Genomic DNA, 27,988 nt, shown 5'->3' with positions numbered 1-27,988 from the left:
ATGCACCCTGGGGACACTGGTCATGGTTTCCCTGGGCCTCACTCCTTATAATGGTCTAAAACACAGAATCCACAAAATCTGGGCCATGATTCACGACTCAGTTTGGTGGAAGAGGTTCAGGTCTGAGATTGGGATGCTCACACTTTTCCAGAGACCCTGGGCTGTGTCCCCTCGGAGCCCACCCCAGAATGGAGCGCCCCGGCCCCCAAAGCCGCAGTCCCTGGAGCCCAGGGAGGGCAGAGGGCACAGTGAGGCCAGCCCACCAACGGGCATCTGCCCCGCCTCACGCCCTGCCCCGGGGCCGCCGCGAGGGCCGGCAGAAGGGACGCCTCACCTGACACTTGGTGCCTCAGCTCTGGGGCCCATGCCCATCCTGGGCATCGAGGCTCCAGGGGCCGCTGCGCTGGGTTCCAGAGCGGCCCCTGCAGGGCAGGCATGGAGGTAGCCCATGCGAGCTGCCCTCCCCGCCCCGTTGTGACCTGGGCAGTCCGCCCCCCCCCCCCCGCCCCCGACCTCAACCAGCTTTGGAGAAGAGGGGCCGTTTCTCCCCCCAGAACGGCTCTGAGGAGGCTCAGCCCCTCCCATCGCTGAGCACAGTCTCGGAACCCCCAGGGGCTGCCGTGGCCCCGGGTCCTTCTCGGGGAGGGACCCCCAGAGCCCAGCTCCTTGGGCCCCGGGCGTAGGGGGACCAAGGAGCTTCAACTCCTGCTTCCATCCTGCCCGGGGACGCAGAGAGCTTCCCCCCCACCCCACCCCCCGCCCCCCAGGGACCTAGTCAGATCCTCTGCTCACGAAATTCAGCACAAAAGAACCTTCCTCACCAGCTCCGCCTCACAAAGACAGACTTTATTGGAGTAACTGGCACGGAAACCCCACCGCCGAGGACACAGCCACTTCTCAGGCGCACCAGGCATCACACAGGACCAGTAAGTCAACGCGAAGGACTCGCGGGCGTGGAGGGCGCACTCCGCGAGGACCCAGGGCGGCAGGGGGCAGAGGCTGCGCTCAAGGGCAACGCGCTCAGACACCCACCGCCACGGAACAGCGCCCAAAGTCAACACGACGGGGCAGGTGCTCCCAGAGCCAGGATGCTGCGGGCTGGGAGCACAGGGATGCAGGCTTCCCCTCAGGCCCCTCCCTCCTCCCGACCCCTGGGCCAGGCCGCCCTGCCCCAGGCAGCGGGAGAACTGTGCCTCGTCCGGGCCAGGCCTCAAAGTTCTTAGAGCCTCGAGCTGTCTGTGTAGCCCCCGTCCTACAGACAGAGGACGCCATGTGGGCAAGGTCAGTGCCTGGTGCGCCCAAACCTCCCAGCCTCAGCTCAGCGGCTCTCTCCTGGGAGCAGGACCCCTATCTGGGGATCCGACCCGGCAGCAAAGGCCCAAGGATGAGAGCCCGGGACCACGGACGGTCTTAGCACAGCCAGCTTCCGGGCCTCAAGTCTCAGCACTAGGATGACTCATTAACACCCTGCAAGGCGGGTGTCCCCATGTCTGTAAAAACAAGGACTTGCCCTCCTTCAAGGAAATCCAGTCTCGGGGCAGCACAGCCGAGTGCGGGAAGGAGCAATGACACCTCCGGCCCTGGGAACGCGCCACAGGGGGCGCCCTTCCAGAAGCACATGTAAAGCGCTGGTTTTTAGGATGACGACGATGAAAAGACATCAGAGGAAGTGGGGCGGTTGCAGGGGGAGCGGGCGGTGGCCTGCAAGCCCTCAAGAGGCCCAGAGAAGGTGGTCAGCTCCCGGCCAGGGCCTACGGATGCTCCAATCTGGAGAGGCCTCCAGCCCAAGGCTCCTGGGTCCGGGTCGATGCTGGGAGCCTCAGGACAAGAGCGCACACAGTGACAGGGGCCCCTACAAGGAAGTCACGGGGTCAGGAAAAGAGCAGAGCCCAGGGAGACAAGACTCCGCCAGGACACACTGACCTTTAACCTAGCTCGGTGTGTGCATCACAGAGCACATCACAGAGGGGACGACTCGCCCCCAGCCCGGGCACCCTACAGCCTGAGAGCTGGGAAATGGGGGAGGGAGGTGCAGCCCCCAGCGGCAGTGGGGCAGGAGGGCCAGGGGCTGTTCTCTGGGGATGCGTCCCCTACCACACGTCTTGCACACGGAGACAGATGCTGTTAGCCAGAGGCAAGGCCTCGAGTCCAGTAGGCCTGTCTCTGGGCAATAAAGCATTGTCATATTACAGGGATCAAATATAAATCCATAGGCCAGAGCTTCTGAACAAAAACTGGTAAAAAAAAAAAAAAAAAAAAAAGTCTCAGCTCCAGGTCATCGAGCTGCGATGGGGGAGGAGAGCCGAAGAGGGCTTCAAGGGTGGGCGGTCGCAGCCCCAGCCCCGCTGGGAAGCAGTCTCTTCGGCCTGCCGGCCACGGTGTCTGGAGCCCAGGGTCACACCTGGCTGATGATCTCTCCATTCTCAGGTACAAACACTTGCACGGGGGCCCCCTCAGGCGATCTCCGGAGCACACACACGGTGGGCACCTGCCCGGGCCAGGGGGAAAGGAGAGGTGGGTGAGCAAAGCAGGTAGAGACAGCAGGACAGCAAGCCCGGCCACACCATCCTTGTCCCCTAAGGACGCTGACCGGTGGCAGCACCGGCCCAGCCACTCAGCCCTCGCCTCCGCGGCAGGCTCTCTGTGCCCTCATCCATTTCCACTCCAGCTTTCTTTGGGGTGTGACGGGCACCCTGACCTTTGCTCCACCCCCACCCCATCCCCCCCAGCTCACTTCTCATCACCCTCCCCGTCTGGCAGGTTGGGATGGGCTGGGCCCGGGCCAAGGACAGGTCCAAGCTCGCAGGCATGGAAAGGCACGTCAGCTGGAGGGTGCGGCCTGGGACTGCGGCCAGGGTGCTGCCAGGCCCAGGAAGCCAGCTGCAGCCCAGAGGACTGGGGGCGGGGGAGGGAGGTGCAGCTGGGCCCGGCCAGAATCTTGGGTCTCAAAGCAGCAGCCTGTCGGGGGCTTCTGGAGCACACCCCCTGCAGAGCCCTCCTTCCCAGGGAGCAATAAAGAAAGGCTCACTCAGCACTTCCCTGGTAGTCCAGTGGTTAAGACTCAGCGCTCCCAGTGCAGGGGGCATGGGTCCGATCCCTGGTCGGGAAACTAAGATCCCACATGCCACGCAGCCGAAAAAAAAAGCTCATGCACGGTCCCCCTCTTCCAGAAAGAAAAAACTGGGCACAGAAATCAAGAGTGGCCATGCTACCTCATGTCGGGGTGCTCCACCTATATGCTGCCCACCAACTCGGTCCCTGACCTCAGGGGGCCCCAGGTGATAATAACACCACGTATTAGTACTTTCTATGTATTGCTCTAATCATTTCACACATATTAACTCATTTCAAGTTCTTACTGCCCCTCTGTGATGGGTCCTTTAAGACTCCCATTTTATAGAGAGCGTGACAGAGGATCAGGGGAGTTAATAAACCTGCCCAGTGCTGGCAGAGCTGAGACTTGAACCGGGGCCTGCGCCCTTAGCCATCAGTCACCCTGCTTCTCAGCTGGGCGGCGGGAGGGGAGTGGGGCGCAGTAGCTGGCTGACAGGCAGTCACAGGTTATGGCCCCTGCATACACACTGCCAGACTCTCCCTCCGTCCTGGGCACTCAAGTCGGGAGACTGGGGGGTGATGGGGATTGGCCTTATGGTTATAAATAGAGGCCTATCTGTTTTGTAGATCATCGGTGGAGCCATTAGGAAAAAAGGTCTTAGGTGTCTGGGAGGGTCACCTCCACTGGCGCACGTGGACACGCGCTCTAGAGCTAAACGCGCAGGCGAACTCAGGAGGCTGCCAGGGGAGTCTTCCTGCGGGCCTTCCAGAGCCGCGAGGAAATGCTCTGGGGCCTATTCCTCCGAGCTTAAAGCTGCCCGGCCACCGGACTGCAGGCCTTGCGCCTGCGCCCCAGCGCCGGATCGCGGGACCTGGGAGGGCCGGACCCGTGCGCGTACCTGTGTGCGCGCGAAGCTTTCGGCGCCAGGCGGCAGGCTGCGCACGCGGAAAGCCCCCTGGCGGTCCAGCGAGTGGGGGCGTGAGCTCCGGAGCCGGGCCCGCTCGTGCCACGACTTGAGCTCCTCGGACACGGCCGCCTTGCTGAGCCCGCGGCCCGCGGGGCTGTCGCGCAAAGAGGGCGTCCGGACCACGCGGCCGTGGGCGGGCGGTGGGCGCTGCCAGCGCGGGGCGGCCGCGTCCTCGCCGCGGCCCGGGCCCCACTCGACCCACTGGCCGGGCGGCGGGCGGCCCTCAGCCAGCACCAGGTAGCGCGCGGCCCTCAGGCAGGCGGGGGGAGGCCGGAGTCGGGGGCCGCGGGGCACGCGCGGGCGGGGCGGCGCGGGCGGGGACGGTGGCCGCAGGAAGGAGATGTCGGGGCTGCTGCTGCCGGGGGGCGTCGGGTGCGACAGGCTGGAGGCGTCGGAACCGCTGTCCTCGGAGCACGAGTGGCAGGCGGGGCACGGCACGGGAGCGGGTGCAGTCACCGTGTAGTAAGTGGGGCGGCGGCGCGGGAGGGCGCTGCGACCCCTGCCGTCGGGGCCCGCGCGGAAGGGGTCGGTCCTATGGAGAGAAGAGGGGGCTCTGAGCCAGCCCTGCCTGGGCGGCGGGGAAGGCATCGCGCGTGCGCGGCCTCGGCCACGCCTCCCCACGTGCCCACAGCCTCCTGGCCCGGCTCGCCCTACACGCCCCTCCTGCACCCCACACCACTGCTCCACTGCACGCTGGGGTTTGGGTCACGGAGGCCACCCACGGCTGCCTCCTGTTCTCAGCCATCTCAGGTGCGAGGCGTCCAGTGGCATTTCATCCACACAATCTGAACGGGCGGACGCCGTCAAGCGTCCGAGGTGAAGGCGTGAAGCTGGTGTGTGGCCCACCCCGAGGGGCTACCAGTGAAGAGAGGAGAGGGCGGGCCCCTCTACAGCCAAGGGCAGAGGCCTCAGGAGAAACCGCCCTGGGGCATCTGCATCCTGGACTTGCCGCCTCCCAGTCTGGAGGCGGGGGTTTGTGTCCAGCTGCGCTGTTCTATATGGCAGCCCCAGCCGGCTAGGACAGGGTGGCCGCATGCAGGTGGCCCTCCCCAGGGCACTAGCTCCGGACAGCCAGCGGGGCTGGAATCCAGCCTCCCTCTGCCAGCACCCCGGGAGCAGGCCTGTCCGTCCAGCGGGGGCGCCTTTCACTAATCTGCACAAAGGCCCTGTGTGTAAAAAGGCCCCCCAGTATGTAAACTATAAGATGCATTTCTGGACTCCAGCCCAGTGCTGCCCAGAAGCAAAGTTAACCTGATGGAAGAACCCAGCAATGTCCTGAGGGTGCCCTGGGCTGTAGGACGGTGTGGCCGACACTGCCTGTCGTAACTCGGTCACCGAAACGAGCACCAAACAGCAGGGAACTTGGAAAGGAGCATTGAGTGGATTGTCATTATTCATGGGTTCTGTATTTGCAAATTCACCGACTGCTCAAATTGATTTATAGCCTCAAAATCAACGCTCCCGGCGCTTTCGTGGTCACGTGTGGACACACGCAGGGCCCATCAGGCTTTCCCAGCCGAGGCGCTGAGTTCTGGGTTCAGCTCTCATACGATTCCCACAGTCTATTTAGTATCATGCTTTTCGTATTTTTGTGCATTTTGTTGGTGATTTCAGTGTTTAAAATGGCCCCAAAGTTGATGCTGCAGGACCGTCTGGTGTCCTGAGCTCAAGGAAGCTGGGACGTGATTTACGGAGAAAATAACATGTTAGATGAGCTTCGTTCAGGCGTGAGATCTAGGGCTGTTGGCCCTGAGTTCAATGTTAATGAGTTGATGGTACGTATTAGATAAGGTGTCTTTAAACAGAAACCCCATAAAACAAGGTTACGTATGGATCAGTTGACAGACACGTTGTGACCAGAAGCTGTAACCCTGTGTGTCCCCGGGAGCAGCGGTTCAGCATTTGCACTTCACAGGACATAACTACCCAAGTAATGAGAATCAACTGTACGTCCGTTGAAAACGTGACCCGTCCATCGTCAAGAGACTAATAATAAAACAATCACAGACAACTGCAAAAGTATCTTCTAAGGTACACCCCTGCTCTCGCAGGAGAGTCTGCAGAGACGGGGAGAAAAGTGGAATCTGGTTGTGCAAAGAGACAAAACCGGAGTCTTTGGAAGAAAACACCTTGCTTCACAAGGGACTCGCCCTTGGCTTTGCTGGTTGGGGTGCAGCCTCTGTTGAGAGGTGCTTAAGAAAAGATCCCAAGGAGAAGCCACTGCACAAGCCATGTGTCACCCACGGGTGTCCCACATAATCCTGGAAGCCACCACCCTCCGAAGGTAAATTCTCAATGGTGGGTCTCGCCCCCTGCATCACTGGGGTGGCCTGTCTCTTACCTCAGGGGCTGTGACTGGCCCCTCCTGCCCTGCATCTCAGGGGTGGCCGGGGCACTGATGCGGCCCTGCCGCTGCCCAGCAACGTTGCGGACGGGGACCACGTAGCAGGAGGCAGGACTAGACTCGCTGGGCCCATCCTGCGGGGTGCTGGCCGGGCTGCTGGAGATTGGAGGGATTGGAGACAGGTCAGCAGCAGGAATGCCTCCATCCAGGGGCTCCGGTGTGCGGAGGGACGGACTCATGCCTCCCACCATCACACGCAGGATGGGGGTCTCCTGCACAGTGCCCCCCTCAGATCCCACCTGCTCCTTGCCCTCCCTTCCCCCCGCCTGACCTGGACTCGCTTCCGGGCTCGGAAGACTTCCTGGGCTTCTCGTAGGGGTGGTCCAGGCTCGTCTCCTTCCAGGGGCTGTTCTGGATGGGGGCCCGCTCCAGGCCCCCCGTGTCAAGGCCTGCTGGCTGCAGCCCCTCGAGGGTTTGGGGCGGGAGAGGCCGGGAAGGCGCATCTGGGGACTCTGGGGGAGGTTTTGGCACTTGAGATGCCTCTGCAGGTAAAGGAAGCCCGGGAGGGCAGTGGTGGGGGAACCAGCCCAACCAGAACCTCCGTGGCCTGTGCCTGGCCCGCCCTCCCGTGGCTGCCGGTCTGGCAGTGCCAGGCCATGGCTCTGGGCCTAGATGCTTCTAAACACTTTATTCTCCTTTCAGACTTACTCCTTACAGCTCCATTTTATACCTGCCTCCTACAGGAAGCCTCCCCAGATTGACTCTCTTGGCTCACATGACTCCCCTCTCTAACCTTTATTCCTGATGCCATATCTGCAGCTAACCTCCTGTTTCCCTCTTCTTCCTCTCACGCTGTGCCCACGTGTGCTGTTTCCTTACTGGCCTGGGCCCTCCCCTGGGCAGGACCTCACCACCCTCTTGGCCCACCTTGACCCCTCAGCATCGTTAGGGTTTGTCACCAGGGTTCTCAATCTACGGACTTGTGTTTCCTCCCTCAGTGCTACCCTGTTTTCACAAAGCGCAATGACCGTGGCCCGATGGCTGAGGCTCTGACGGGTGCGTATGGACGTAAAGGCTAAGTCCCAGGCAAAGGCAGGGAGGCCCGGGGCCCAAGGCTCTGCTGGATTCCCCTTCCCCTCCCGGTCACGATGACCGAGCACCTGGACCGGCAAAGCGTCAGCACATCCCCCCCTCACCCACGCACAGGGCGCACAGGTGGAGCGGACGCTGAGCCCAGCCCGGCTCCCGCCTCCTTTAGCTCACTGAGAACTCACAGCCAACGCCACCCAAGCCCCGAGTTCTCGCGGAGGAGCCCAGCGCTCACAACAGCCCCTAAACCGCCCTCTCACCTTCCTCACGGAGCAGCCCGTCCAACAGGGAGCTGTCATCTGAGGCGCCGTGCTCTGGGGAGGCCAAAGGAGAGAGGAGGAGGTGAAGAAATCCCCCCGCAGAGCTGGGGCATCAGCAGTGCTGAGCAGCTGCCCCGCCCCCTTCCTGATAGCATCCCTTATCGGGAGATACCAACCACGTGTTCAGTTCTGTGCTAGGTGTGAATTTATCACGTGGAAGGAGAAAATAAAAGTCAGCAAATAGGAGTGAGGAGACAGGAAACTCCATTTTAATCCTGGCTCTGCCTTTAGTTTTGTAACCTCGAGTAAGCCACTTCAACGCTCTGGGCCTCCGTTTCCCCATCTATTAAAAAAAAAAAAAAAGCCAGGCCTTCCTCTGGCGGGGTTTCCAGGCAGTGGAGGGGAAGGCAGAGAGTCATTTTGGAAGGCCCCCGGGGTAAAGAGATTTTTGCTAACTGTTGTATAGTTTTCTGATACCATAAATACAGCTCAACTCAAGCACCCGCGAATCTGAGAACCCCTGCATTACCAGCGAGAGTGGGAATTGCAGCTATGGGGTCGTGGGCTCTCACAGTTCAAGTGAGAGTGGCCGTCCGGGTCAGGAAGGTCCTTCCCTGGTGACAGGACAGCCGCCTAAGGACATGGAGGACGGTCCTTCTGCATGGGCAGCAGCAGTCTGGACCCAGGAAGACAGAGGACTCAAATTTACCATTGTCCCTAAAACACTGAAACTTCAGATACTCGGTCTACACCTAACATGACCCGGCGGGAACTCACAAAGCATTTTCAACTACATTTGAGAACGCGGGTGAGGGCAAACTGACAATAGCTAATTATTTCTCTTGGGCTTTTCTAAGCGCCTTATATACGTGAATTCTCGGGATCCTCATAACAACCGTGTACGGTGAGATGACCATCTCCCCGTAGCAGCTCAGGACACAGAGGCTTGGAGGAGCTGATAACATAGCTTAGGTCAAACCGCCGGAAGGTGGTTGAGTCAGATTCACACCCAGACCGTCTGACCAGAGTCTGGCCCTTCACCACCACCATTTATGGGCTCTCCTGTTAGCTGGCCTTTCATGCAGAGGTCATTAACCAGAAAATTCTAAGAAAAGTAGATTCCGTTTCCAGCCATCTGAAAATCCTCTATAACAGGGATTGGCTGGTGGCAGGCCTGTGGGACAAATCCAGTTAACTGGATTTTTTTTTTTTTTTTTTGGCCACACCGCGAGGCATGCGGGATCTTAGTTCCCTGACCCGTGCCCCCTGCAGTGGAAGCACAGAGTCTTAACCGCTGGACCACCAGCGAAGTCCCTTAAAAAATTTTTTTTTCTGGCTGGTTTTATAAATAAAGTTGTATTGAAACACAACTGTGGGTTTGTTTACGTAACGTCTGGCTGCTTTCATGATACGATGGCCAAGCTGAGTAGTAATGACGGAGGCCACATGGCCCACGAGCCTAAAACATTTACTCCCTGGACCTTTACAGAAGTTTGTCAACGTTTGCTCCTCAATTTAAATGAGACAGAACCTTTACACAGAGCAGTCTGTAAACATGCAGGGTCGGCTGCCCACGGAGCAGCCCGTGCTTTAAAGTTCAACTGGGGAGACGTGCTCTTAGCTAATGCTGGTTCCCAGCCTCTGATCTTTAACAAAAACCTGGGGAACCGAGATGTTTATGTTTCACAAATGTCAACTGGAAGAAATTGTGGGACTGTTACTGTCACGGTCCCGGGATGCCGGGGTCGGGGGCTGGGTATAGTCATGTGTTTGGGGTTTGAATATATGGTCTGGGAAGACAGCCATCAGCCCCGGCGGCTTAATCAGGTGGTTCATGGGGGCTGCTTGCTGTCTTGGCCACGCTGCCCCACAGCCCTGCCCACAGCCCTGCAGCGGCAGGCGGACACCCCAGGCAGAGGCCATGCAAACGCTGGGCATCCTCAAAGCTGCACCGTCCCGTGCAGCAGCCACTGGCTGCATGGGCTATTTTAAATTAAATTAAAATTTTAGTTTCTCAGCCGCACGGGTCACAGTCCAAGTGTTCAACAGTCCCATGCAGTGAGTGCTGCCGTATTGGACAGCACAGATCTGGAACGTTTCATCATGGAAGAGCTCCTACCAGCGTTGCCAGCACGGGCGCCGCTAATCAACAAGTGCGTCCTGAGCACCTGTTACGTCAGCTCGGTGCTGGGGGGCCTTTCTCATCAGGCTCCCTGTGGTCGATTCGCCCCGCAGCTGACCGCTCCCGCCACCTGCAGAGGACAAGCTAATGGCTGCCACCTGGTAGAATTAGGTTCCAAATTGAGTAACCTTCCTGCGGAGACCAAGAGGGTGGGTGGATTTTTCTAACTTTTTTTGGGTTAGTTTGTTTGCTTTTTTTTTTCCTCTTTAATTCAAAACACCTTTCAGCTACTAATTATTTTTTCATACATCTTTATTGCTAGTTAACTATTAATCCCTCTCTACTTCCTGCTTTCAGGGCGAGCCCAGCTGGGCAGATGGCCAAGAGCAGGAACTACCTGTCTAGAACCACCTCCTCCTGGGCTCCCAGGAGAAGACATTGCAACAAGGACCTCAGGCCTCATCGACACAGGACACTAGACCCAGGACCTCAGGCCTCATCGACACAGGACGTTAGATCCAGGACCTCAGGCCTCATCGACACAGGACGTTAGACCCAGGACCTCAGGCCTCATCGACACAGGACGTTAGACCCAGGACCTCAGGCCTCATCAACACAGGACACTAGACCTAGGACCTCAGGCCTCGTCAACACAGGACACTAGATCCAGGACCTCAGGCCTCATCGACACAGGACACTAGACCCAGGACCTCGGGCCTCGTCGACACAGGACACTAGATCCAGGACCTCGGGCCTCATCACCACCGCACACTAGACCCAGGACCTCGGGCCTCATCGACACAGGACACTAGACCCAGGACCTCGGGCCTCATCGACACAGGACGTTAGACCCAGGACCTCAGGCCTCATCAACACAGGACACTAGACCCAGGACCTCAGGCCTCGTCGACGCAGGACGTTAGACCCAGGACCTCAGGCCTCGTCGACACAGGACGTTAGACCCAGGACCTCAGGCCTCGTCGACACAGGACACTAGATCCAGGACCTCAGGCCTCATCGACACAGGATGTTAGACCCAGGACCTCAGGCCTCATCAACACAGGACACTAGACCCAGGACCTCAGGCCTCGTCGACACAGGATGTTAGACCCAGGACCTCAGGCCTGATCGACACAGGACGTAAGACCCAGGACCTCGGGCCTCATCACCGCAGCACACTAGACCCAGGACCTCAGGCCTCATCGACACAGGACACTAGACCCAGGACCTCAGGCCTCGTCAACACAGGACACTAGATCCAGGACCTCGGGCCTCATCACCACAGCACACTAGACCCAGGACCTCGGGCCTCATCGACACAGGACACTAGACCCAGGACCTCGGCCTGGTCAGGCCAGGGCTGCAGGTGGAGAGCAGAGCTGCCTCTCTGATCAGGAGGGTGGAAGCAGTCGCATGGCCAAGCCCCTTCCCCACAGCTCTGTTTCCCCTGGACTAAGTGCCCCCTCCCGCGGGTGGTTGGCCAAGCCCCAGGCGTGTCCTGGCCTGCTCCCCACTCCCAACAAGCAGCCTCATCGTGCAATGATAGGAGCAGAGCCACAGCCCTACACCGTCCACCACCCCACACCGCAGGCCTGTGGTCAGAGGAGCCCACAGGGCGGTGTGAGGCCAGACGGGACACAGGAGGGGCTGGGACACACAGACGGGGCACAGCCCCCCGGGCCCCTGCCACCAGGACAGCGACGAGCCCTCAGGGGCTTCCGTGCCCAAGTCAGCAGCTGCCTTTCAAGGGGAGCTCGCATCCTGGGCCCTGTCAGGAAGAGGGAGGACGGAGGCCCCTCTCCACCAGAGCCGGTCGGCCGTCCTGCCTGGGTCGCCCCGTCGCCCGGGGTTACTGGGTCAGCTGTCGCATGGAGGCATCTCCTCCCTCGTCCTCCACCCCTGGCTGCTGGGGGGGACCTGGGAGGCGTCTGGATTCACCCTAAATTAGAGGCCACGTGCCCAACCGGGGCAGGAGGCAGCCTTGGCACAAAGCTGACCTGAGGGGCAGGGGTGGGAGCTGGGGAGCCCAGGTGGAGGCCCCAGATCCGGTTCAGCCCAGGGCCCAACTCCCTGTGCCAGCTCCCTCACACGCACAGGAGGCCTGGGAGCCAGGAGAGGCCTGGGGCAGGGCGAGCCCAATGCCCTGGCGCCGGAACGGAAGGGAGGCCTCCAAGGACTGACCCGACAGGTTGGGCTCGGGTCAGGAGAAAGAAAAAGCCACACGCGAGGGCCCAGAACCACTTGCTGGAAGAGGAACCGGCCTGGATGCACGATGTCCACTGACGCCTGGGCCTGGACGACTCACTAGGTGCCGCACAGTCAGCGGGCGCTGGACCCCGGGCTCAGGGACTAGACTAAGAGGCAAAGTAACTAGAGAACAGAGCGCGGGGCCCCAGTCCTGACTGGGCGGTTCTAGGTACTTCAGGGACGGTGGGTGTGCACTTCCACCAGAGCATCCGCCGGGGCCCTGCAGCAGTGCAGCGAGCAGATATGCACAGAATGTGGGCCCTCGGCCGTGCTCACGGGACCACCTGCCCTGTGGGCCTGGGATCGGAGGGCTGGACAAGCCCTCGAGATAAGCTGAGGTCAGCCTGGGGGTGCCTCCTGTCCGGGAGGCCTCCTGCAGGGCGTGGATTCCGAGGGAGGAGTGGGTTGTTTTCTAAGGGAATGGGGAGGGTCTCAGGGGAGGGTGATGACTGGGCTGAGGCTTGTGGGGTTGCCACGGGTCAGGATGGGGTGGGGCGGACCGGGGAAGCAGGTTTCCCTCGACGACGGGACGGATGGGTCTGGGACCGGCCGCTGCTCACCTGGGCCTGGGGCCGGGGTGGGAGGGGCCCCGTTGCCTCGCTGCCACTCCCCCAGGCAGCGCTGCAGGTCCCGCAGCTTCTTCTCTTCCTGCTGCACCGCGTGCTTCCGCTGCCGGCGCGCCTGGCGGCCCAGGTTCCCCTCCTGGCACAGGCGCCGCGCGGCCTCGGCGATCTGCAGCTGCAGGGCCAGCTCCCTCTCCAGGCTGCTCAGTGGGTCCTGGGGGAGGACGCAGTGAGCGACACCGGAATGGCCCAGACCCCCAGCAGACGGCGGTGTCCAGGGCCCAGGCCTCCGAGCAGCTGGCCCAGGACCCACCCAGCAGCCTGACCCCGAGCCAGGCGGGGAGGGACTGAGGTGGACGCTTCCCTCCCACCCCAAAGGGCCAGGCAGACGAGCCACCCGTCACACCACGGGGAGGGACCCGAGGGTCCAAGCCACCCCACGGCCCTCCTCCCGTGCTGAGAAAGGGGAGGATGGCCCCAGGAGCCAGAGTGACCCGTCCACACAGGCCACTGCCTCTCCGGGCCGGCTGCGCTCTTGGCTGGCCTTCTGCCCTCAGGGGACTGAACCCCACGTCCTCCCTTGAGGTCCCAGCCCTCCCGGCACTGGCACGGCTTCCCTGAGGCCACGTGGGCTACACGTTGGCAGGTGCCCCTCGTCCACGCAGAGCCAAGCGGCCTGAGCTGTGTGATGCTAGAGCAGAGACCCCTGCGGAGGGGAAGCAAGGCCTGGGGACCACAGCCGCCAGCCTTGGGGAGCAGGGACGGCGCCCTGCAGCACCTCACCTCTCTGTGCAAGGCCCACTCGTCCAGTTTGTAAGCGGCTCCGATCCTGCGGCGGACCTTGGGGGCCTTCTCCCCCGGTCTGAAGGGGTACTCTGCAGGCAAGATGCCCGTCAGCTCCTGCGGGGGAAGCAAGTTTGTGCCAAGCCGCTCTCCACGCACCCAGCCCTTGGCCGAGCAGGAACAGCCCGTCCGGCGGGCCCTGGGTGACCTGTGCCGCCCTTCCCCAGAGGCCTCTGCCCATCTCCGCGCGTCCCAGCGTCCAGGGCTGTCCCTCGTCCGGGGATCTGCCCTGGCCTGGCTATGGTCCCCTGCAGCCCCTCCTCTGCCCGGCCATATGCCTGGGCGCTGCGGGGAGAGCTGTCCCCTCGCTGTGCCATCCGGTGCCCCGTCGGACCCCCAGAACTTTCTCAGGACCGGGCCTCCCACTCCTCGGCACCGACAGCCCAGCACGCGGCTCCAGCCCCCGGGGTTAAGCCCGCGCTTGTGTGCGGCGGGGGCCCAGCCTCACCGCTTCCCGCAGGCAGATCCTCCTCAGCTCCTCCAGGCAGGCCTCCAGCCGCGCCTCCAGGGCCCTCTGCTGCTTGCGCACCGCGTGGGTCAGCTCCTTCGCGGGGGCCACCGGGCTGTCGGGGCCTGTGGCGGGGCAGGGGCGCGCGCTCAGGGGAGCCTGTCCCGGGCGCCGTGGGACGCCCCCGGGGCTGACGGCGCACACGCGCGCTCAGGCGGCCTCACGCCTGCCCAGGCTGCGGGCCGGCCGCCACAGCAGGCCGTGTCACACCCAAAAGGCGGCGTGTACCCCGGCGGCCCGACGGCACCGTTACGGCTCGGAGGGACGGGCGGCCCCTCGGCCGTGTGCGGTGAGGGCCAGGCTGTGGTCAGAGCCCGTTCCTTCCCGCCCTTCCCTTCCCAGCCGCCACCCGTGGCAGGTGCCTTCTTCCTTGTCTGCTCCCCCACCCCTCTCACACACACACACACACACACACACATGCATACACACACATACACATACACATATACACATACATACACACACATACACACACACATATACACACACACATATACACACACATACACACACATACACGCACACACATACACACACTCTCACACACATACACACACTCTCTCACACACATACACACACCTACACACACACACACACACACACACACACACACACACTGCACGCGCATCTTCTCTCTCTGTCCAAACGAGACCCGACTGGGCCCATCGGCTGTGGCCAGCCTGAGCCACGGCCCCTTCCCGCGAACCAGATAAGAGTTTTCAGCTTCTTAGGAATCATGGGGCCAGAGCTGAACACGGCAGGTAGCTGTTCAGATAGGATTGGCACTCCAGGCCAGAGCCCCCACTCCCACCCAGGGAGGAAAACTCTCAGCCCTTCCAGGGTCTGCACCCCCCTTCCCCGCACAGTGGCCTCCCCGCCGCCCCCGCCTTGGGCCCCTCAGCCTGGCCGGGCCTGGAGCCTGGGACTCGAGGAGTTGGTGGGGTCGGGGGCGCCCAAAGCCCTCACCAGACTGCAGGATGATGCCGCTGTCGGTGTCGCTGACCTCATCCTTGCTCTCCATGGTGGACTTCTGGGAGGAGGGGGCACAGAGGAGGAGGGGCCGACACCCTTCCCAGCCTGGGCCAGGATGTGCAGGTGGCCTGGAGTTTCCCCAGCTTTTAAAAGAATAAAAAATGATACACGTAAACCCCCTTGCCTCCAAACAGAGCTGTTGAGTCAGGTGGGTGAGGGTGGGAGATGTGGCGTGAGGCCCATGCTTCCGGGGGAGTGAGTCTGGGATGGGGGTGTCAGTGCTAGGGGCGCTGCGGACAGAAGGCTCTGTGGGCCTCTGCAGCGCACCTGCCCTGGGCCCAGCCTGGGCCCCTGCCGCCTCCTTCCCAGAGAGGCCTCCGAGCCCAAGGGGTGACAGCAGTGGTGGCCACAGGGACCACGACACTGGGGAGAAAGCCCATGAGGACAGGAGCAAAGAGAGAGGATGGAAAGGAGGGAACAAGAAAAAGGTGGGAGGACAAGTCAAGGAGGAAGGGAAGGAGAGGAGGGAGGGGAAACGTCGGTGCCAGGAGGGAGGCACGGCTGACGGTCCTCAGCCCGAGACCCATCCCGCTGCCCCCGTGGGTGAGGGCACCGGGCACTCAGCCAGGCCCTGTCCCGAGGCCCACAGCCCAGGCTGCCTGCTGTCTGTCTACACCAGGCGGTCCACCCGAGGGCAGGTGCCCAAAGCCGTGAGCCAACTCCCGGGCCACCAGCTATGCCTGGGAGGCCCCTCGAAGGGGAGGGGGCCCGGACCTCACACCCCACAGCCGGGAGCGAGGCAGCGCGCGCGTGCATGTGTGTTGGGCGCGTGCTGCCGGGGCTGGAGGGGTGACCAGAGCCGAAGCTGCCCCAAGATGGGAAGGAGACCACGGCCACTCTGCTTGCCCGGGCCGGGCGCACGTATGCAGCTCAGGTAGAGTTCCAGGTGTGCGTCTGCCGGCAGCAGCCACCCCGGCCGCACCCGCTGGCGCCCCCTCTCTCCTCGCCAAGTCTGCACCCCTGCTCAGGGCCCCAGCTGGCCGGGGCCTGGCGGCGGCTGGCCGGAGCCAGGGTGGGGAGCGCGGGCGGGGCCCGGGCGGGCGGCCTGGAAGCCCAGCCACCTGCTCCCTGAGTCAGCCATTGAGCAAAAGCGCAGAAGTCCTCCGGGGTCTGGAGCTTCTCCTGCTTCTCCTCAGGGATCACTGCTGGGCAGGGGCGCTCCTCAGCCAGTGGGAGACAAGCTGAGCCCGCAGCCAGGCCCCTGGAGGAGGGACCGCTGACGGCCAGGCCCCAGGAGCACCCCTCTGCCCATGGACAGCTTTACAGACCTACAGGAACAGCACAGCCTATCAGAGCACCTTGGGCCTGTTAAAAACCTCGCCCTGAAAACAATAGGCACCTGCACTTTGGAGTTTCAGTTCTCCAAGGAAGTCTAGAGAGTGGAGGGGAGGATTTTTTTTTTTTTAAAGTTTATATGGGGCCTTTGCGAAGATGCCAAGGAGAGAGCCTGGCCACACGTTCTGGGAACCGAGACCAGGGTACTGGGCGTGAGTTAGCTCTGCCCGGTTCACCCTCCCAAACCCTCATCCCTCCTGGAGATGGAGCGGGACAGACGGCAGGCAGCTCCCCCGCCGCCCGCTGCAGAGCCCTGGGCAGCCTGTGGGCCTCCCCAGCAGCCAGGGGCAGGGCCCTGTCAGAGCAAGGAAGCAAGGCCGTCCTAGCACGTCTGCTTGGACGAGGGAGGGGGTGATGTGGGAGGGAAGCCATCCATTACTCACACTTACTAATTAATTATTAACCATTAAGGAGTCGCCTTGGGAAGCTCTGACAACTCAGCCCTGCTTCTCATGCTGTTGCCTGTTGCAGAGTGAGCAGGAATTGCCGGGACCGAGGGGTGGCCCGGCAGAACGGCCCCCTCGGCCCCTTCCTCCCTCTGGCCAGGGTCGGGGGCAGGCCTGCTCCAAGTAGGGCAGAGAGCACGGACCGGAGGTTGGAAGCCCCAGATTCCAGCCTGGATCCTGCCATCACCTATGTGATCTTAGGGGAGCTCACCTCACCTCACCTGGCTGGGCCTCCCGTCCTCACAGGCACGGTGACAACTGGACGGTACCCGGGGCCCTGGCCAGTCCCCACACTGAATCTGGATAGCGCCAGGTTGAGCAGGAAGGACCCACACCTGTGCGGCCCGCTCATCTGCCTCCCCGGGGGCGCCCTCCGGCTTCGGGGACCCTGTCCCAGGGCCCGCAGGCTCCCGTGGGTGTTGAAGGCAAGCCTTTCAGATACAGGCAGTTCTGGGAATATCCCCGCCTCTCCGCATGGGAACCCTCCCTGCCCTCCAGACCCGCAGCCCCAGGTGGCAAGCCCTATCCGTCCACCCCGAACAGAGAAAAAGAACGGAGAACAAGCAAACGAACGCAAACCCCCAGGAAAAGGCAGAGGAGGACAACAGGGGAGGAAGGGGAGCGCCGTGCACTTGCCCTCGGGCTGAGCCACTGGGACCCTCTCCCGTCACAAATGTGGCCCCAAAGGGAGGCCCTGGGACTCTCTCGTCCCAGCCTTCCCCGCTCCCGTGGAAACTGAGGCCTGGGAACTACAGTGCCGGGTCCCCATCCGAGCCCACCAGCACCCCCATCACCCCTGTGCCCTGGGGCTGACGGCCACCGCTGGACCCCCCACCCCTAGGCCGGCTTGCCCTCGCCCCAAAGACCGGCTCCAGCTGCCCCACCCTCACCTGCTTCCAGCTCAGTCCAGGAGTCCGGGAAATGCCCCTGGTCCCAAGTCAGGGGACCGAGGGGCCTGGCATGTCTCCTCAGGGTGTCCCAGGCCGCCCCGTGCTCTCTGGCCCACTTCCGCTCCCCACGCCGATGGCCGGTGGCTGTCCCTCCCCTGGTCCCGCCTGTGTCCCTCCCAGGCTGCCCGGCCAGGGGAGCCAGGTTACTTGTTCCAACCTGAGTCAGAGGGAGGAGCGGTGAGCAAGCCCTTCCCAGAGCAAAGCCTGCCCCACAGGCAGCCCGGGCCTCTGCACTTCCGGGGGCCGCACAGGCGGGAGAAAGGGGCTCCCCACGGAGGAACCCCAGAAGAAGGCAGCAGGGATCAGGCCTTCGCGGCCTCAAGGGCCCCCCTGCCCTGTGCTGAGCCGCCCGCCCCCCCAGATTCCGGCTCCGCGCAGCGCCCAGAGCAGGCGAAGACCCCAGCGCGTGGGGACCACCGGCGAGAAACCTACATGCTGACAAGGAGGGTCCCTGCTCCCCAGACCCTGAAGCGGGGCCAAGGCCAGATGAGATTAGAAACTCCGGGCCGGGCCGTGACCCCGGAACTCCACGCGGGGCGGCTCTGGGGTCCCACAGCAGGCCAGGCTATTCTGATCACAGACATTTCCCTCCAGAATCATCATGGCCGCCACCTCCCTGTTTATCTTTACAACCATCCCTCCACAGGGCCCATGGCGCATTGACATGGACCCCAGTCCTCTCCCTAGTCCACAGGAGGGCCACTGGGACCCCGGGGTCTAAGCTCAGTCCCCCAACCACCGGGGGCCAGAGACCAAAATGGAACTTGTTCCCTACAAGGAATGAGCCTCTGGGTCTCCACGCCACTGACCTTCAAGGAAAACCAACAGTTTGGAATTCACTCTATTTCATTGGTGGAAGCAAGGGCCAGAGACACTGTGACCCATCACAGGAGGCAAGAAGACAGACAGCGCTGCACACGAAGGAGACCCCTCAAGGCTTAACGCCACCTGCTTTTCTCACCACGCCCCTCACCTTGGGATCCCAGCACTCACGAGTCTCCAGTAGCTCCACTCCCCCAACACCAAGACGAGCTCCCCAGCCCCAAGACCACCTCTCGAGCCCGTAGACAACCTCCCCATCCCCTAGACCAATCCCAGCTCCAAGACCACCTCCCGAACCCCTAGACCACCTCCCCATCCCCAAGACCAAATACATAGCGCCAAAGACTACCTTCCCAGCCCCTAGACCACCTCCCCAGCCCCTAGACTACCTCTCCAGTCCCTATAGCACCACTCCAGCCCCAAAGACCACCACCCCAGCCACAAGGCCACCTCTCCAGGCCCTAGACCACCTCCCCAGCCCCTAAACCACCTCCCCAGACCCAAAGACCACCTCCCCAGACCCAACGACCACCTCCCCAGCCCCAAAGACCACAACCCCAGCCCCAAAGGTCACCTCCCCAGCCCCAACAACTACCTCCCCACCCCCTAGACCACCTCCCAAGCCCCAAGACCACATACTCAGCCCTTAGTCCACCTCCCCTGCCCCAAAGACCACCTCCCCAGCCCCAACGACCACCTCCCCAGCCCCAAAGACCACCTCCTCAGTCCCTAGTCGACCTCCCCATCGCCAAAGACCACCTCCCCAGCTTCAAGACCACCTCCTCAGTGCCTAGACCACCTCCCCAGCCCCAAAGACCACCTCCCCAGCCCCAAGACCACCTCCCCAGCCCCAAAGACCACTTCCCCAGCCCCAAAGACCTCATCCACAGCCCCTAGACCACCTCCCCAGCCACTGGGCCACCTCACCAGCCCCTAGCCCACCTTCCCAGCCCCAAAGACCACGTCCCCAACCCCTACACCACCTCCCCAGCCACAAAGACCTCCTCCCCAGCCCAAAAAACCACCTCCCCAGCCCCTAGAACACCTCCCAAGCTCCTAGAACACCTCCCCAGCCCTTAGACCCACCCCTAAAGACCACCTCCCCTGCCCCTACACCACCTACCCAGCACCAAAGACCACCTCCACAGCCCCAAAGACCACCCCTCAGCCCCAGGACCACTTCCCCAGCCCCAAAGACCAACTCCCCAGCCCCAAAGAAAACGTCCACAGCCCCAAGCGGAAGACAACCTTCCCAGCCCCAAAGACCAACTCCCCAGCCCCTAGACCACCTCCCGAGCCCCTAGACCACCTCCCCAGCGGCAAAGACCACCTCCCCAGCCCCTAGTCCACCTCCCCAGCCCCTAGACCACATCCCGAGCCTCAAAAACCACCTAGCCAGCCCCAAGACCCCGCCCCCAGCCCCTAGACCACCACCCCAGCCCCAAAGACCAACTCCCCAGCCCCTAGACCACCTCCCCAGCCCCTAGCCCACCTCCCCAGCCCCTAGACCACCTCCCCAGCCCCTAGACCACCTCCCCTGCCCCTAGACCACCTCCCCAGCCCCCTAGACCACCTCCCCAGCCCCTAGACCACCTCCCCTGCCCCTAGCCCACCTCCCCAGCCCCTAGACCACCTCCCCAGCCCCTAGCCCACCTCCCCAGCCCCTAGACCACCTCCCCTGCCCTTAGACCACCTCCCCAGCCCCTAGACCACCTCCCCTGCCCCTAGCCCACCTCCACAGCCCCTAGCCCACCTCCACAGCCCCTAGACCACCTCTCCAACCAAAAGACCACCTCCCCAGCCAGAATACCACCTCACCAGTCCCAAAGATCACCTCCCCAGCCCCAGGACCACTGCCCCAGCCCCTAGACCATTTCCCCAGCCACAAGACTACCTCCCAGCCCGCAGACCACCTCCCCAGCCCCTAGACAAATCCCCAGCTCGAAGACAACCTCCCGAGCCCCTACACCAACTCCCCACACCTAGACCACCTCCCCATCCCCAAGACCACCTCCCGAGCCCCAAAGACCACCTCCCCAGACTCTAGGCCACCTCCCCAGCCCCTAGACCCCCCCCCAAAGTCCACCTAGCCAGCCCCAAGACCATGTCCCCAGCCAGAAGACCACACCCCAGCTCCAAAGACCAACTCCCCAGCCCCTAGACCACATCCCGAGCCCCAAGACCACCTCTCCAGCCCCAAAGAACATGTCCCAGCCCCAAAGAACACCTCCCCAGCCCCAAGACCACCTCCCCAGCCCCAGAGACCACCTCCACAGCCCCAAAGACCACCTCCCCAGCCCCTAGACCCACTCCCAGCCCCAAGACCACCTCCTCAGCCCCTTGACCACCTCCCCAGCCCACAGACCACCTCCACAGCCCCAAGACCACCACTCCAGCCTCAAGACCACTTCCCCAGCCCCTACACCACCTCCCCAGCCCCTAGTTCACCTCCCTTGCCCCTAGACAACCTCCCCAGCTGCAAAGATCACCTTCCCAACACCAAAGACCACCTCCCCATCCAAAAGACCACCTCCCCAGCCCCAAAAACCAACCCCCGAGCCCCGAGACCATCTCCCCAGCCCCAAGACCATCTCCCCAGCCCCAAAGACCAAACCCCCAGCGCCACTACCACCTCCCCAGCCCCAAAGACCAACTCCCCAGTCACAAAGACCAACCCCCCAACCCCAAGACCACCTCCCCAGCCCCAAAAACCAACTCCCCAGCCCCAAATACCACCTCCGCAGCCCCAAAGACCACCTAGCCAGCCCCAAGACCACGTCCCCAGCTGGAAAACCACCACCCCAGCCCCAAAGACCTAATCCCCAGCCCCTAGACCACATCCTGAGCTTCAAGACCACCTCTCCAGCCCCAAAGAACACCTCCCCAGCCCCTGTCCCAGCCCCCAGGGCAGGGATGACAGAGGAAGTCACCCCCCCAACCACCTTCTGTGGAGCTGTGTCACCAACACAGGCAGTCTCCCCACTCCCCCTGCACACACACCCATCTCCCCTCACATTCCTGTGCACACCCTCTGTCCAAACAATGTGAGCCCTGAGCCCTCCAGGCTGACCACCGCCTTCTTTACCTAGGCTGAGGGGCCCCAACAGGGGACAGCCCCCCTGGGCTGGGGGGCCTCCTCTGGGTCTCCCAAAGAGCCCGCAGCCCTTCCCTTCCCCCCCACAGGTTTGTCACAGTCTTCCCACAACAAACAGAGGAGTTGACTCTGAAGCTGCCTCCACCCAGCCTCCACCTTGCCCATCCCCCAGCTCCGGGGGGGAGGGAGTGATGGAAGTTTCTAGAATCAACTCATAGCATATTTTTTAATGCATAAACTAAGATGAAGAGAATCACTAAGATAATGGATTATATTAAATACAGTTCTAAAAACAGTGAAACATAGTAATCTATATATGTTTCTTTATTAACATCAAACAGGATCTAGTAGTGGGCAGTTCCGTAGCAATGACGATGGTAAACGATGTTTCATGACCGACGGTAAACCAGGTTTCAAGACAGCGATCACAACTGCACCGTGATATGAAACCCTCTGTGGTGTCTATTAATGGCAAATCACAGGTACTACCAAGGGTTACAAGGCAATGCTAAATTTCAGTAAAGGTTAGTGAAAAATAAACCCTTCCCATCCGAGTACACGACCCTCTGAATGCTATCCACAGATGCTTCGGTGCCCACGGACCCAGTTAAGAATCCCGCCCTCAGGTAACCAGCCCCATCTCTGAGCTCAGGGAGAGAAGGACAGAGGACCGACCAGTCTCCGCGTTGATCCTCTGGAATCCTCCAAGGCCCCTTGCTCCCTCAAATTCACATGCAGCATTTCCCAGCCCAGCAGGATCTGAGGCTTGGAGTGGGACCAGCCAACCAACTCTCCCAAGATCCCCAAGGCCATGGATCTCCCTGGCTGCCATGCCCTTCAATTCAAAGTATCCAGAGTGGGCATTCCAGAGGCCTGCTGAGAACGTGGGGTTCAGCGCCCTGCTCCCAGCCAGTGCCCTGAACCCCAACCCCACAGCATCATTGGTGAGGAAGTGGGGTTTCCCCACACACTTGGAATCTGATCTTTGAAAGAAGGGAAAAAATTGCATCTCTTTAGGGTTTTCATCTCCTAAGGAAAAGTCCTGAATCAGAAAACTCTTGCACCTCCTGCATCCATCCACTCTCCATTATTTTTTTTAAGTTCCTCCTTTAAGTTTCCTGTGATACATGAGATCGGAAGTCAGAGCAAGGGCCCGACCTGACGCCCCAACCAGCACCCAGCAAAGAAGAGTCTCAGGCGCTCCTACAATTTCACTTAAACAATTAAGGAGCCAATGGTCGGCGGCTCGAGCCAAAACAGTGAAAAGAGAAAGGAGGGAAATATCCCGGGACCCTCCAGGCGAGGGGGGCGGGAGATGGTTCCTCAAACTGTTTTCTTTCCCCTCTCCTCCCTTCCCAGTGGGAAAGGTGCTCGCCTCCAGCGAGCGATGGTGGAGCGGGCTGGGACAGGGGACTCCACGACGGCCTGGAATGCGCCCTGGAATCAGACCTCTAGGCTCTCCTCAAAAAGCCCCTTTGTCCGGTCCACCCTGTTCCCCTCCCCCACCGCGCCCTCCGCGTCCAGGCGGCCCGAGACTCGGCTCCTTTTGTCTGCCTTCCCGGAACCTGCCAGGGGATCCACAGGCGTGGGGAAGGTCGGAGGAGAAAGGTCGAGGAGACGGAAACATGCATTTTCGGTAGGAACTCGGAATTCCCACCCCCCGGCAAATTCCCCCCATTCCCCGCAGGGCCCCCTCCTCTAAGGCGGAAGACTGTGGGTTAGGGGCTCGATCTCCCCGGCTCCCGCGTCGCGCCCCGGCGCTCCCCCTTACCTGTCCCATGGAGATCCCTCGCCGCCCGCCTGCCCCCGCGCCCCCCGCGCGCGCCTCGCAGCCTCGGGACCTGCTCGTCCAGGCCAGCTCTCCTCCCCCCGCGACTCCTCCCGGCCTCCCCTCCCCGGAGGTATTTCATTTAACTTCGGCATTTGCAGCATCCCAAATGTTAAAGATCCCAAGACATCTGTCCCCTGGGGCGTACCAAGGCCCAGAGGAAAGAGGGGAAAGACGCAGGAAGGGACCCGGGAGTCCGATCCGGGAGCCGGGGCGGGGCCGCGCGTCGGGGCGGGGAGGTGCCCGCGGGGGTGGGCGTCCCGCGGGGACCCGGGCGCGGGGCGAGGCCGGCCCCCTCTTCCCGCTTCCGGACGCGCGCGCGGCGGGACCCCCCCGCGCAGCCAGTTCCCGCGGCCCGGCGGGGGAGGCTCCTCCCGGACCCGGGCCGCCTTGCCTCCGCGCGCTCCGGCCGGCCCGGCGGCTTCCGCGCCTGGAGACCCGGGCTGAGCCGAGGGGGTGCCGCGTCCACCCCCAAGGGCGCTCCCCGCCCCCCGGCCCCCCATTGCCGCGGCCCTGCCGCCCCCCGGCCCCCCTGCGGCCCCGGCCGGGCCCCCTCCCGCCGCTGGCGGCCCCGCCGGGAGAGGGAGGCGCGCGCTCCGAGGGGGCGCCTCCTGCAGCGTACCGCGAGCCGGCGCCCCGCCCGTCATTCATTCACTCACCCACTGGTTCAGGGAACACGCTGAGCACCTACTAGTGCCCGTCCCGGCGGATCAAAGTTAAAGGGCTTCGGGGATCCCCAAGCTAGCCGAGCAATCCCTTGGCAAGAGGGTCAGAGAAAGAAGGCCGACAGCACCTAGGCGGGGGGGCAGCGGGGCTGACCGAGCGGAGGACGGCACAGCCTGCCCGAGGAGGCCATGCCAGGGAAACGGGGGGTCGGGGCGCGAGGAGGAGCCCACGGCAGCAGCGATGGGATGCGCAGAAGCAAAATGGCAACGGAGCTCAGGAGGGTCTAGGCGCTGAGGGCACTTGGGGTGTGGGGCCAGGAGGGGCAAGGGACTAGAAGACTGGAGCCGCAGGCAGTGGGCCGGCAGGAAGCAAGGCCGCCCCGTGCGGTTGTCCAGGTTGTGCACCAAACTAAGAGGGAACGCTCACCCAGGCTCCACCCACCAAGCCGTGGGCCTTGGCCAGAGCCGCATCTCCCCAGAGGCGGTGGCTTTTTCCAATTTGTACTGAGGCGCTAGGTGAGCTAAGTTGGCTGAAGAGTCATGTGGGCTGACTAAGGATTTCAGATTTTTATCTTGAAATTGAGGAAGAGCTCCCAGGAAACAGAACCAATATGGGATCCTCCGTGTGTGTGTGTGTGTGTGTGTGTGTGTGTGTGTGTGTACACACAAAGAGAGAGGAATTGGTCCACGCCATTCCTATTCCAAAGGCTGACAGGTCCACAACCTGCAGGGTGGGGCTGGCAGTCTGGAGACTGGAGGGGGTTGCAGTCCGAGCCCAGAGGCCGTCTGCTTGCCAAACTCCCTCTTTATTAAAGTCCGTCTTTTTGCTATTCAGGCCTTCACCTGAGTGGATGCGGCCCACCGACATTATGGCAGGTCATCTGCTTCACTCAGAGTCTACTGTTTATTTCAATGGTAATCTCATCTAAAAAAAAAATACTTTCGCAGAAACATCTGGAATAATGTTTGACCAAACAGCTGGGTACCGTGGCCTAGCCAAGTTGACACATAAACTTAACCATCACTCTACTGAAGACAGTCCGCCCGAGGACAAGCTGGGCAGACTCACGTTCCCGTCACTTTGGTGTGTGAGTAATTGGCGCGGGGAGAGTTGCAAAACAGGGGAACCGTGGAGAGATGGCATTCAGACAAGGGGTGAATTCACGCTGTGGAACTGGGGGGACGGGGGGAGTCAAGAGCTATTTGGGACCTAGTCTGACTCTGTAAGTGACTGACTAAAGCCTTGGCAGAGAGGAAAGGGACGAGCCGGGGGTTCCCGTGTCTGCTTGAGTTCAGGGTAACGTGTGTTCATTTTAGGACACGGGTGATAATGTCCTGAGAGCAGCCAGGCTGCGGGGAGGGCTTGGGAGCCGCAGCAGAGCTGCAGCTCCGGGACCGGGTGAGATCACCCGGGAAGGGTGTGCAGGACGAGAAAGGATGGGGGCGGGGGGAGGAAATTCTGGGAGCACTTAAGGGGTGGACAGGTCGTAAAGCACCTCCAAAGGTAAGCATTATTATTATTACTCATGCGATGGAATAATTTGTTGAAATGTTGATTTGTAGCCCCTCCCCCTCCCAGTCACCCCTGCCTTTTCTCTTGCTGGGAGGCAGTGGCTTCCTGAAGGCCTCAGCTCTGGGCCCACTGAGACAATGCCAGGGGGCCCGAGGTGCAAGGGTAGGGATGTGGCTTTGAGGGCCCGGACACAGAGGGGAGATAGACTGGGAACGGGAAAGAAGACGCCCTGTGCAGCGAGGACCCTGAGGTGCCTCAGGAGGTGATGAGACCTCAGTAGAGATGGGGGTCGGGATGCGGGGCCCCAGATTTCTGGCCTCGGCAGATTCTTTCACTGCACGCGTCCAGGGGGCAGGAGCCCTGGTGACAAGAGACCCCCCGGGGGCCAGAGCAACTAGGATGGCTGCCTTTCCCCTGCCTTCTGGCCTCCTTTAAGCCTTAAAGTATACTGCATGAGAAAATGCAATTTTTTGCCATCCCAGCAGGCCCAGGACAGAATCAAACTGATTTAAAATAAATTAAGTAACATATGTGTCTTGCAAGCCTGCGCTTGTAGGTTGAGATTTGCAGCTACGCTGTTACCTTCATTTACAGGTAAGGAAACTGAGGCCCCGAGGAGCTCAAGCTGTGTTAAAAGCACACAGCCAGTAAGGGACTGACGTGCTTTTGCGAGGTAGACCTTTCTGATTCCATAGCCCTAACCTGTGGCCGAAAAACTGCAGACACGCAAAGGGACCAGGCAGACACGGTGAAGGGAGGAAGCGTGTCAGGGCCGAGTGCTGGTCACCACAGCTCTTACCCGGCCTTGGTGTGTGTGGCAGGGGTGGGGCAACTGTGGAGGGCTTCCTGGAGGCAAAGTTCAAACACTCAGGCTCTGTCTCAAGGGGCCATCGCTGCAAATGCGGTCATAAGAAAAAGGCGTCTGTTTCAAAGACAAAGCTGGAAATCCACATTTTCTATGTGAAATCAGATGGGTACACCTTCGATTTTCTTGTTAAAAATTCAGAAGCGTCTGGGCTTCCCTGGTGGCGCAGTGGTTAAGAATCCGCCTGCCAATACAGGGGACACGGGTTCGATCCCTGGTCTGGGAAGATCCCACATGCCGCGGAGCAACTAAGCCTGTGCCACAACTACTGAGCCTGCACTCTAGAGCCCGCAAGCCACAACTACTGAGCCCACGTGCCACAACTACTGAAGCCGTCACGCCTAGAGCCCGTGCTCGCGACAAGAGAAGCCACCGCAATAAGAAGCCCGCGTACCACAACGAAAAGTAGCCCCTGCTCACCGCAACTAGAGATAGCCTGCGCGCAGCAACGAAGACCCAACATAGCCAAAAATAAATGAATTTAAAATAAATTTTTAAAAAAAGTATAGGTTAAAAAAAAATTTCACAGGGGTCAAGCAAACCGTGTCTACGTGCGTTGGGCTGTGGGGCAAGGTGCTGCTCCGGGACCCGCCACCTCTAGGAGCCCGAGTCGGAAACTGGTTTGGACAGGAGGCCCGGAACACTGGAAGATGCTGGGCTTGGAAACAGAAGCCGGGCCCTCACTGGGGACTGACCGGCCCAGACCGTGGAGGGAGGGGTGGGTGCAGTTTGGGAGAGCCCACCAAGCCCGGATCAGCCTTCCCTCCTGTGCACTTTGGCTGAAGGGGGCAAGGGCACGCCTCCATCAGCCATCAGAGGGGCTTTTGGTGGCTGGGCGGCGGCCCGTCTGCACCCTGAACCCACCCACTGACACCCCTGCCCCAGTGGAGGGGGCTCACCCATACCTCTCCCTGCCCAGTGGGAGCTGCCCTGGTCCTGCTGACTCGTCCCCTGGGGCCTCAGGCCCAGCAGAGAGGATGCGGCTCCCCTTGCCCACCCCTCCCCCTGCTCTGTGGCCCAGACGGTGCCCTGTCGGTGCCCTCGGCCAGAAGCTCTCTGGAGACTCCAGGATGACTCGGAGCCGAGGCCCTGCTTCCTCTCCTGACCGCATCCTGCAGCTCGCGGCGGGGGCAGGTGCAGGGGAGGCACTGCTCCAGGCCTCTGTCTCGGTTGCCAGAAGCTAGAACTTGTCCGGACGGCCGCAGGCTGGTGAGTAGCTCTGCGAAACTCAGACAACTGACTTTGGGGCCAAGCCAGGGGACTTCATCCCACTTCTTCTCAAGGGAAGGGAACCCCGACACTGGGGCCAGACAGGAGTCAGAGCTGCTTGCAGTGCAGGGCAGCTCTGCTGCCTGGGGCTCAGGCTCAGGGCGGGACAGGACCCACCGCCCAAGAGGCCAGCATCCTCCAGGCTGGCGGCTCTCGCTGGTTTCTCTCCAG

The 27,988-nt window shown here is 61.6% G+C and overlaps 1 protein-coding gene and 1 long non-coding RNA gene across 2 annotated transcripts; one reads left to right on the top strand and one right to left on the bottom strand.

Moving 5' to 3' along the window:
• Positions 1-825: 825 nt before the first annotated feature.
• INAVA (innate immunity activator) lies at positions 826-17,985 on the bottom strand. The gene is made up of 10 exons (XM_067729854.1): positions 17,702-17,985; positions 14,965-15,113; positions 13,939-14,063; positions 13,431-13,547; positions 12,645-12,861; positions 7,716-7,769; positions 6,698-6,908; positions 6,364-6,522; positions 3,954-4,554; positions 826-2,488 (listed from the first exon to the last, which is right to left on the bottom strand). The coding sequence occupies exons 2-10, from the start codon at positions 15,017-15,019 to the stop codon at positions 2,396-2,398; spliced, it is 1,632 nt and encodes a 543-aa protein (XP_067585955.1). The 5' UTR covers positions 15,020-15,113; positions 17,702-17,985; the 3' UTR covers positions 826-2,395.
• A 4,582-nt stretch (positions 17,986-22,567) lies between these two features.
• On the top strand, positions 22,568-27,012 carry LOC137220166 (uncharacterized). Its single transcript, XR_010941510.1, has 3 exons — positions 22,568-23,313; positions 25,119-25,254; positions 26,278-27,012. It is a non-coding gene; the product is annotated as an uncharacterized lncRNA (long non-coding RNA).
• Positions 27,013-27,988: the final 976 nt, after the last annotated feature.

This window comes from Pseudorca crassidens, chromosome 2 (assembly GCF_039906515.1).
Source record: "Pseudorca crassidens isolate mPseCra1 chromosome 2, mPseCra1.hap1, whole genome shotgun sequence".
Taxonomy (NCBI): domain Eukaryota; kingdom Metazoa; phylum Chordata; class Mammalia; order Artiodactyla; family Delphinidae; genus Pseudorca; species Pseudorca crassidens.
Note: the sequence above shows the minus strand (reverse complement) of the source record. Positions and strands in the feature narration are given on the sequence as shown.